General features: G+C 50.6%; 2 protein-coding genes across 2 annotated transcripts; one reads left to right on the top strand and one right to left on the bottom strand.

The window, feature by feature from the left end:
* The first annotated feature begins 1,285 nt into the window (after positions 1 to 1,285).
* Positions 1,286 to 3,823, top strand: MYLPF (myosin light chain, phosphorylatable, fast skeletal muscle). The gene is made up of 7 exons (XM_045848989.1): positions 1,286 to 1,436; positions 2,043 to 2,135; positions 2,388 to 2,463; positions 2,672 to 2,776; positions 2,881 to 2,959; positions 3,481 to 3,529; positions 3,621 to 3,823. The coding sequence occupies exons 1-7, from the start codon at positions 1,434 to 1,436 to the stop codon at positions 3,723 to 3,725; spliced, it is 510 nt and encodes a 169-aa protein (XP_045704945.1). The 5' UTR covers positions 1,286 to 1,433; the 3' UTR covers positions 3,726 to 3,823.
* Positions 3,824 to 4,069: 246 nt separating this feature from the next.
* On the bottom strand, positions 4,070 to 9,089 carry SEPTIN1 (septin 1). Its single transcript, XM_045848821.1, has 12 exons — positions 9,056 to 9,089; positions 7,772 to 7,887; positions 7,504 to 7,594; positions 7,325 to 7,411; positions 6,939 to 7,062; positions 6,481 to 6,615; positions 6,268 to 6,385; positions 5,373 to 5,474; positions 5,153 to 5,252; positions 4,779 to 4,944; positions 4,473 to 4,563; positions 4,070 to 4,381 (listed from the first exon to the last, which is right to left on the bottom strand). The coding sequence occupies exons 1-12, from the start codon at positions 9,087 to 9,089 to the stop codon at positions 4,295 to 4,297; spliced, it is 1,251 nt and encodes a 416-aa protein (XP_045704777.1). The 3' UTR covers positions 4,070 to 4,294.
* Positions 9,090 to 10,038: the final 949 nt, after the last annotated feature.

The following is a 10,038-nucleotide window of genomic DNA, read 5'->3' as shown; positions in this document are numbered from 1 at the left end:
CACTACTGCCCCTGACCTCTACTGTATGTAGGGGACTGGGGCACTGAGGCCTAGAGGGGTGGGAGAGAGTACCTCAAAGTCACACAGTCAGCCAAGCTGGTTCTTGCCCACAATGGAGAGAGAAGCCTCTGACCATTTCAGTCAACCAAGAGAAAGTGACTGACTAGTTTCCTTCTTGGTGTCTCTGACTCCCTTCCTCTGAGTTCTAACTTTCACACCAGTATCCAAAGAAATGGTTATAGACTCTCACACTAGACCATGTTCTTCTCCTGTTTCAAACCTGTTCAAGGCTCCCAAGGTCTCAGCTCTCAGCCTGGCATGAAAGACCCTCCAGTGCTAAAGAAGTTTCCAGCCCCTTGCATCCTCTACTCAAGCCCCATCACAATTCTGGCGAGCTGAACATGTCTGATCTTTCACTGCTTCCGGCCTTTGCTCATCCATGCCCTCTGCTTAGCACACCTGCCCCTCCACATTCACCTGACTCAGTTCTGTTGGTCTTCACAAAGTCATTCCCATGCTGCTAGACAGGGCTGCTGTGCCCTCTACTTTTATGTCACTTTATTTATCCTATCTCCACGACTGAACTGTAAGATCTACCAAGGCAGGGCCTAAGTAATAATTAGGATTAATTTCACTAAACTATTTCCAAATAGTGTTCACATCCACAAGTTCTGTAAGATGAGAATTACATCTCATTTCATAGAAGGGGAAACTAAGGTGCAGGGAGTTGAATCACAAAGCCCAAGATGACAGAGTAGGCTCTCTGCCCTGAGCTGTGTAGCCTCTTCATACCTAGTGATTCCATGCCCTACATCTTTCCTCACAAAATCCTCCCTTTCTTTGAAAGCGATAAAGATGACTTTCCTGATCTTTCCATCTTTCAGATTCCCCAGATGGCTCTCTCCCACCTTTAAACTCTGCCACTACCCCCACACATACCCACACGTGACTGTGAAACCCAAATGGGAGGAAGGTTGTGTTTGCCAAAATGCACCCATAAGGCATAGCACAGCACCCAACACAACTATAGATGGTCAATAAATTTACTGGGTTTCCCGCCCCATTCGGGGTTATAGGGGCCTAGTTCATCTCTCTCTGAGCACTGTGCCCTGGCTTAGGCCCTCTCTGAACTCTGGAACATTGCTGTCCCCTTTTGAGACAAAGTACATCCCTTCCTGCCCAGATCCTAGTGAGACATGCATCCCAAGACTCACTCCCTCCTCCCTCTCTTTCTGGACTCCAGCTGCTGCAGGCCCTCCAAGAAAGGAAAGGTCCTGAGCCAGGCTATTTTGGTATCTGGGGTGGGCACCCACAGGGCTAAGGTTACCCTGGTATGTTAAGGGCTCCCTGGGGCAGGGCTATATAACCCCAGAGGGACTGCTGCAGGCTGACTCTCTGCTACTTTCCAGCCTTTCCCCCAGGAGACTGAAGACATGGTAAGAATCCCCCAGCCCCTTCCCCGATCCTTCAAATCTCAGGGCAGCCTCACCCTTTGAAAGAAGGTAGCTGATTCCCAGTCCATCAAGATGAAAACAGATGAATCTTCTTTATGGGTATCACTAATAGGGAGCATATATAATGTAGGCCTAAAGAACCCAACCAAGGATAATCCACTCACAGGAGCCCAGTCCCTCTCAAAGCCTGCTCCATACCTTCCTGCACTCCATCTTCCTAAAATCCTCTGGAACCAAGCAGGCAAGGATTCCCACTCCCGTTTTATAAATGAGGAAGTAGTTTCACAAAAAACGGGTGAGTGAATCAGGGTCATACAGGAAGTCTGGAACTCAGAGGAGGTAGGCTCTCAGGGCACTAAGAGGAGGAACCTTCCACTTGTTGGGGAGGATGGAGGGGTGGGACTCAAGGGCTACAGGTAGAAATCTGGGGATGCAACACAAGCAAACACCCTCAGCAAAGAAGTCATAAAGAGAGGGAAGCCTAAAGCCAAGTTGCTTTACAAGAATGAACTTAAAGAGCCCTAAATCTAATCCATTGCCTCCAGAGAATAGTAGGATCTGGCCCATGAGTCTCTTTGCTCCTCCCAGGCACCCAAGAAGGCCAAGAGAAGGGCAGCAGAGGGCGGGAGCTCCAATGTCTTCTCAATGTTTGACCAGACTCAGATCCAGGAGTTCAAGGAGGTGAGCAAAGGGAAAGGGGAGACTGAAGACTGACCAAAGGCACGCCCCCACCCTTCCCCCTATACCCATGCCCCAGCATGTGCACCTGTTTTAGTGGGAGGAAAAGGGTTTAGAATTCCTTGCTCCCTCCTTTCTTGGCATGTAAGAGGACAGCTGGCTGGGGGCCAGAATCTGATCTGCCTAGAGTAAAGATGCTAAAGCCTGGCCATGGGGGACCTAACTCCTCCCTGCCCCTGCCCCTGCCCTCCACAGGCCTTCACAGTAATTGACCAGAACCGTGACGGCATTATTGACAAGGAAGACCTGCGGGACACCTTTGCAGCCATGGGTATGCCCTGCCCCCCACCCCACCCGTAAATAACCAAGGCTGTAGAGTCCAGGGAATTCAGCAGCTTTGGGAGCCAGCCCTGCTGGCTCCACTCTGGGCCTCAGTCTACTCTCATGAAAAATGGGTTGATGATCTGAATTTATGAGAAGCATTACTCTAATGGACCCAAGATCCCACTCCAGCCGATCTTTCCCCCACCCCACTCCAGGGCGCCTCAATGTGAAGAATGAGGAGCTGGACGCCATGATGAAGGAAGCCAGTGGTCCCATCAACTTCACTGTCTTCCTGACCATGTTTGGGGAGAAACTCAAAGGTGAATGAAGTGTCCTGGGTCTGAGCTCCCAGCTGCCCCTTCCCGGACCTTTTAGGGACAGACCTTTCAGGGATCCTTCAGCTTCATGTGCCCTCTGACCCCAGGTGCTGACCCTGAGGACGTGATCACTGGAGCCTTTAAAGTCTTGGACCCTGAGGGGAAGGGAACTATCAAGAAGCAGTTGTAAGTGATCTCCGCCAGCTGCTTACCCACAGAAAGTCTCCTTAAATTCCTACCAAGGGTTAAGCACTGCCAGGGATAATGGAGAAATGAGGACTGTGGATTAGGATTAAATTTTCACAGCACATATGAGTAGAAGCACAAAAGCTAGGAAGCGTTTTGTGTTTGTGTTCGGAAGATCACTGGAAAGATCTAGAAAGACCCCGTTATTTTTAAGTCTTTATTTATTTTTAGACAGAGGGGAAGGGAGGGAGAAAGAGAGAGAAACATTCAGTGTGTGGTTGCCTCTCCGGCGCGCCCCCTCTGGCCCGCAACCCAGGCATGTTCCCTGACTGGGAATCGCAACCGCGACCCTTCGGTTCGCAGGCTGCAGGCCGCAGGCCGGAGCTCAATCCACTGAGCCACACCAATGAGGGCAGACCCCGGTTTTCAAGGCAAAACTGGGAATAGCAACAAGAATGAGGTGAGGGTAGAAAGAATTTACAAGGCCTAACCTCAACTCCTCCCATGTCACCTCTCTCCAGCTTGGAGGAGCTACTTACCACCCAGTGTGACCGCTTCTCCCAGGAAGAGGTGAGTCGGGGAGGGGCCCAGGTGAAGGGGAGGATGGGGGAAGGGAGCCTAAGGAACCGTTAGGAGACCCAGTCTTGCAATCTTTCCCCAGATTAAGAACATGTGGGCAGCCTTCCCTCCTGACGTGGGGGGCAACGTAGACTACAAGAACATCTGCTACGTCATCACGCATGGCGACGCCAAGGACCAGGAGTAGAGGACCCATTTAGGCCTCCGCTAGCCTTCCTCTTCCTGACAGCCTGACCCCCACCCCGAGTCGAGTCGTAATAAAATTGAACTGGTCTTTGTTTCTTATCCCCAGCGCCTTCGGTGTGCGGTTCCGAGGGACTCAGGTGGGAGAGTGGGCTGAAACGCTGCTGGTGCAAAGCGAGTGCCCAACAAAGGGAGGAAGGACTGAATGAAAACTGCACCCGCAATGTCCGCCGCTTATTCCCACTGGGAAAGAGAAGACGCTTGGCCTCAGGAAACAGTTTTTATAGAAGACACAGTTCGGGTGTAGAGGGGCGAGGGGCGGGGGCGGGGGGCGGGGGGGCGGGGGGGGGGATGGTGTGGTCAGTTAGGGGCTGGGCTGGAAGCTCGGGGTCCCGAAGTTGGGGGTGGGGGGCAAAGGCAGGACTACACTGGGATTGGGAGAACCTTTTAGCCGGAGAACCCCGTGCTTCTGTAGGCTTCTGGATTAGGCGGCGAGGCAACCTGGGCTTCAGGTATTGGACAAGACACGAACCCAAGACTGAGCCAAAGTAGAACTATACATCGGCGGGGGTCTCAGAGAGCGTCCGGCTGCTCCCCTTGAGCCTGGCTCTGCTGCATCTGGGCCTGCATCTTCTCCAGCATCTCTTGCATGCGACGCAGCTGTGCGGGGCAAGATTGCAGGCGATGGGGCTGGCGGAGGCCAGAGAGGGACTTTTTCAAAGAGGACAGGGGAGGCGAGGTGTTTGCTCACCTCTTCGTCTTTCTCACGGATTAATTTCTCTGTCTCAGCCAGAGGCAGCATGGGCAGCGGGATCTCTGTGGTGCTCCGGCGGGAAAGCTTACTAGGGGGTACAGAAAAGGAACAAGAATCAAGGGCAGGGACTGAGGTTGTGTCTGCAACGAGATTGGACTCCAGGAGGAGTGCCCTCGTTCTTGACAGTAGAGCCAAAAGTGGGTGGGGAAAGACTGGGAGAGAGGTCTAGAGGGTGAAGGTGGGGTCATGGATGTTGTTAGAGCGAGGCTTTGGAAGCACCTAGGAATCGACTCCGACTCTCACCTACGGCTGGCTCGATCACGTGCCCCAGGTCGGGCCAGGCTCTGTAGGCAGCGGGCCCGGTAGCCTTCATAGAGCAGATCATGTGTCACTTCCTTCAGGTCCTGCAGGTGTGTCTGCACCAGCATCCGACGCAGGTTCAAGAAATCACAGTGATGTGGATTCTCCACTGGAGGATATACCGCATGCCTCAGGGAGCTGGGTGGGATCTTGCTGCAGTCCCGCCCCCGCCCTAGGGGGAGGTCCACGCTGGCCCCCTCAAAGACCTCTCATTTGGCTCCTAGAACCTCCAAGACAAGAGCTGGCCCCATCATCACATGTTGGCTTGGAGGTGGCCTGGTCTCCCTGCTGGCTTCAGAACATGTGCCCGGCCTTACCTTCCACGGTACCCCAGGGGTAGTGGCGTCCCCTCACTGGTCGGGTCCCGCTGTCCCTCACTACCTCACTTGAACCAACAACTGCGAAAGGGATGCTTTCCTAGAGGGCAGTAGTCAGGGATCAACCTCTAAGGCAGAAACTTTCTCAGTTTCTACCTCCACATCCACCTCCCATGCTTCCTCCCTTCCTCACTTCCCCCCTTCCCCCCTTCCTCTGCACCTTCATCTCTGCATCCTGCCTCTTGAAGTCTTCATCCTCATCAGAATCACAATCAGGGAACTGGTAGATGTTGATCTCTTCCTCCTGCAACTGGTCCCGGATCTCGGAGAAAACAGGTATTGAGACAGTGAGTATGCTTCACAAAGGCGGTGAGCAACAGACATCACATGGCCAGAGACAGATTCAGATACATATATCAGGAAGTCAGAGACAGGAGGATGTGAAAGACAGAGATGGTGAGAAATGAACATCCAGGATGACCAAAACCAAAATCTCAGTGATAATGAGACAGACATAGATGGTGAAAAACTGAAACAAGGATACCCTAACAGGCAAGGCAGAGGCCTGGGAAGATTCTAAGATGCGGCAGATACCAAAATACTAGGAGACAGAGACATAAGCAGAAACAGCAGAAGAGGGCTCTGAAGACCCTGGGGGTGGGGTCATCATTCTATGCCTCCACCCTGGGATGGGCCTTGGCTAAGCATCCAGCCCAGGAATTCCATTCTGGGCTTCCAGAGACAGTTCCCCCAGGCAGCTTACTACCCACCTTCCTCAGAAACTCTCTAGGGCAGTGGGGGGAGATAGAAGAAGGTAAAGGTGGGATTAAAGGGTAATGGAAAGAGACGATTTGGGGTGGTAAACACAATGCAATATACAGATGATGTACTGTAGAATTATATACCTAAAATGTACATAATTTTAATAATCAATGTCACCCTGATAAATTCAATTAAATAACTTGGGGGGGAATAAAGAAACTTTCTTAGATAATGTAACATCATACATCATGCCCCAAGAATCCACCCCAAGATCAAATAAGTCAAAGCTGAGTTCAGGTTTAATCATCACTTTTGGCTTCACGTAGGGCCAAAGATCAGAAGTGACCACACACCTTCTGCTTGAGGGCCTGGGTTTCCCTAGGCATCAGGGCATCTGCTTTGCCAATGACTGGGATGATATTGACCTTCTCATGCACCGCCCGGAGAAAGGCCACATCTAGAGGCCGGAGCCTGTACCCAGGGATTGGTCAGGGTTTGGTGTCAAGGTACAGAGACACCCCCCAAACCCTCCCCAAATGCCCCAACCCCCAGGGTGCCCCCCAGACCCCCTGCCAAAGGGTGAGATGAAGTAGAGGCAGCAGTGGACACGGGAATCCTGGATGTTCTTCCGGTTCAGGCCACTCTCATCCCTAAGATACTGCTCAAATTGTTCCTCAATGAAGCGCACCACGGGCAGCCAGCTGGGGTGTGGGGAGAGGAAAGAGCTGTGGTCAGAGATCAGAGGCCACATGGTGGGGAAGAGGGCAAGGCTAGCCAGGTCTGTGGGGGTGGGAAGTAGTTCCTTTGTCTCTAACCAAAGAAATTAGGAAACTGGCAGGGTCATAAGTGAGATGTTGGGAAGCACAGGGCACTCTGGGCCACATGGCCATCAGAAACAGGCCCCCTGCATTTGGGTCAGGGTGGGTGGGAGACCATGGCAGACCAGCCCTATAACTGATCCCTCAGTCTCCACAGAGTAGCCAGTTTGGGAAGCCTATCCCTCATTCCCTCCCCCACTCCTCACCAGTCTGAGCAATCCACAGAGTCCCCAAAGCCAGGTGTGTCCACCAGGGTCAGTTTCACCTTAATACCCCCCTCTTCGATCTCCACACCCCGACGCTCGATAGTCAGCGTTTGTGTCAAGCGAGCTGTGGGGAGAGATTGGGAAACTGGGTAGGGGTCTGAAGTAGAACCAGTTTCCTTTCTCAGTATCACAGTCACCCCCACCTATTTTTTTCAGGGGAGGAAACCGTCTCAGAGAACAGTAAGCTGCCTGAGTGCCCCAAAAAGCCATGGGAGACCCAGATGAAAAAGAAGAGGGTGTAGCCTGGAGATCTAGGAAGGAGACAGAGGAGGGGAGAGGTCTTACCACTGGAGAGGTCCCCCTGGAGAGGAGGGGATGGGTCTTACCACTGGCCTCAGGCAGTTGCCGATCCTCATAGAGGTTGGTGAGAAACAGGCTGTTGATGAGGGTGGATTTCCCCAGGCCTGACTCCCCTGTGGACAGGTCAGGCCCAATTGCTCAAGTGAGGGGACAGCTAGGGTCTCTTGAGGACCCACCACCAGTCCCCTCTCCAAAGACCCCAGACCTGCCACCATGAGTGTGAAGTCAAACCCCTTCTTGATGGACTTGCGGTGCAGCTGGTTGGGGAGGGCTGCAAAACCCACATACTCCTTGTCCTGTTGGTGGAGGGTAAACAATATGAGGCTGCTGGGAGCAGCAGACAGGGCCACCAATAGAACCTGATCTCAAGGACTAGGAGAAGTCAGATCTTCTGTGGATTGACCTCGGCCTGGCTACCCTGGCGGTTGGAGCTAGGGGCAGAGATGCCTAGATTCCTGGGCATAAGGACTCACCATGGCCCGGCTAGCTGTTGCTGCACCTGCTGTCTCTCCCCACTTCCTCTGGTGGGGCAGGAAGTTGAGTGCAGCAAACAAGGGGGCGGGCAATATAGGAAGCTGAGATGCTTTAACTTGCCCAAGGAAAGCCAAGACCAAGAACACCTGGGGCCCTCACCGTCTGGATCCCTCTGTCCAGTATCCCTATAGGATTCTTCAGCTCCTCCTTTCTTCACACACCTTTCTCCCAAGCCCCATTGTCCCACCCGTCACTCTGGTGTGAGGTGGGGTATAGGCAGAGAAGAAGGAAGGAAGATGGTCTCTCTAGCTGTGAGATGAAGGCTTTGATAGGGATGGTTAAAAAAAAAAAATCCTAGGTCTGCTGGATCAAAAGCCAATAATGGGATTGGAGGTGGGAGGGGCTGTCGGTTTTTCCTGCTAGCTCACACAATGGATTTTTTTCTAATGCAATGAATTCTTAAAATGACATCAGGTCTCTGGACGACACAGTCAGAAAGACCTTCCTTACAATCCTGGCCAATGTGTTCCCCTGCTTGAAACCCTTCCAGGGTTCCCCACTGACCTCAAACCAAACTTCTGACCTGGCAGCCAAAGCCTTCCCTGTCTGGCCTCATCACCCCATGACCCACTCGCCCTTAGCAAGTGCCCACAGCCTTGACTCTGCCCATATTGAGCTATTCTTTCTTTTGCATCAGGTGAACTCTTCATCCTTCAAGGGTTTGCTTCAAAGGACTCTTTGTCTTTTGAAATCTTCCACAACTACCCCAGGTAGAGTCATTTTCCCTCCTTTGGACTTCCCAGCACCTTTAACGCGCCCCTCCATGACCACATTTGCTTACCCGGATGTCTCTTCTATTCACGGCTGAGCTTTCTAAGTGCAGGCACCATGTTTTCCTAATTTCTGTATCCCCAGTGTCTTACACAGAGTCTAGCACAAAGAAGATGCCAATAAACAGTATACTAGATGAATGCATGCATAAAAGAATCGATAAATGAAGTCAGTCAGGGCCAAAGGCTGGGAGGCTGTAGAACATGTAAAAAGAGCCTTGCTTTAAAGTCAGAAAGAACTTCCACCTACTATGGGATCTTGGGCAAGTCATTTGGCCTCTCTGAACTCCATTTTCCTAATGGTAAAATGAAATACACACATTCTACTTTGTTATCAGGACTCAGAATAGTTTTGGATGACATGAAATTTGGAGTCAATCAGTTATGTACAAATTGGCATTAGCGTTTGTGAACTTAGTGACCACTCTGAGCCTTTAAAGCCAGTCTCCTTACTATGGCTTACAAGGGCCTGCTTGATCTGGATCATGCCTACCACTTCAATCCTATTCTCTTTCTCCACTTCCTATGGATTTATTATTTCCCTTTTAGCCCATGACTGACTTGTGTTCCCCCAGAATTTATTTGTTGAAACCCTAACCCCCAAAGCGACTGTATTTACAGATAGGGCCTTTAAGGAGGTAATTCAGGTGAAATGAGGCCATAAGAGGGGGACACTGATCCGATAGGTCTGGAGTCATAAGGGATACAGCAATCTCTCTCTGCAGAGACGAGTGGCCATGTGAGGACACAGTGAGAAGACAGCTGTCTGCAACCTAAGAAGAAAGGCTTCACCAATACCAACCCTGCTGGTACCTTGAATTTGGACTTCCAATCTCCAAAACTGAAAAATAAATGTCTGTTTAAGATTCAGTCTGTGGTATTCTGTTCTAGCAGCCTGAGCAGATTAATACAGCCTCATAGTTCACCGTTTTCCCCTCTTCACTCTAATGAGCTTAATGTGTATTTTTTTTTGGTTTGTATATGAATTTTGAAAAGTGTGTGGTATACAGAACATGTTTATGCAAATCATCTTTTATATATATATATATATATATATATATATATATATATATATATATATATATATATATATATATGAATATACATTTCTGTTCATTGTTTCATTCAACACTATTTTTTCAGACTTATCTATGTTGCCCTGGCCAGTTTCTTAAGTTGGTTGAAACACCACCTGTACACCAAAAGATTACTGATTCAGTCCCCAGTCAGGGCACACACCTAGGTTGTGGGTTCAATTGGGGGACTTATGGGAGACAGCCAACTGATGGTCCTCTCTCACACTGATGCTTCTCTCTCTCTCTCTCTCTCTCTCCCCCCTCCACCTCCCTCTCTCCCTAAAATCAATAAAAATATCCTCAGGTGAGGATTAAAACAAAAGATTTATCCATGTTGCCATGTGTATATCTTACCCTTAC

The sequence above is a fragment of the Phyllostomus hastatus genome, unplaced genomic scaffold (assembly GCF_019186645.2).
Source record: "Phyllostomus hastatus isolate PE091 unplaced genomic scaffold, TTU_PhHast_1.1 phas_contig_64, whole genome shotgun sequence".
In the NCBI taxonomy this organism is placed as follows: domain Eukaryota; kingdom Metazoa; phylum Chordata; class Mammalia; order Chiroptera; family Phyllostomidae; genus Phyllostomus; species Phyllostomus hastatus.
Note: the sequence above shows the minus strand (reverse complement) of the source record. Positions and strands in the feature narration are given on the sequence as shown.

What these genes read in the sequence shown, in the direction of transcription:
- MYLPF (XM_045848989.1), top strand. An exon ending in GTTTGGGGAGAAACTCAAAG is followed by an intron (nt 2,777 to 2,880) that starts GTGAATGAAGTG and finishes CTCTGACCCCAG; the next exon opens with GTGCTGACCCTGAGGACGTG. An exon ending in ACCGCTTCTCCCAGGAAGAG is followed by an intron (nt 3,530 to 3,620) that starts GTGAGTCGGGGA and finishes ATCTTTCCCCAG; the next exon opens with ATTAAGAACATGTGGGCAGC.
- SEPTIN1 (XM_045848821.1), bottom strand. Translation starts at nt 9,089, where the DNA reads ATGATCCAGATCAAGCAGGCCCTTGTAAGCCATA. An exon ending in ATCTCACCCTTTGGCAGGGG is followed by an intron (nt 6,386 to 6,480) that starts GTCTGGGGGGCA and finishes CCCTGGGTACAG; the next exon opens with GCTCCGGCCTCTAGATGTGG. An exon ending in CCCCTGGGGTACCGTGGAAG is followed by an intron (nt 4,945 to 5,152) that starts GTAAGGCCGGGC and finishes TATATCCTCCAG; the next exon opens with TGGAGAATCCACATCACTGT.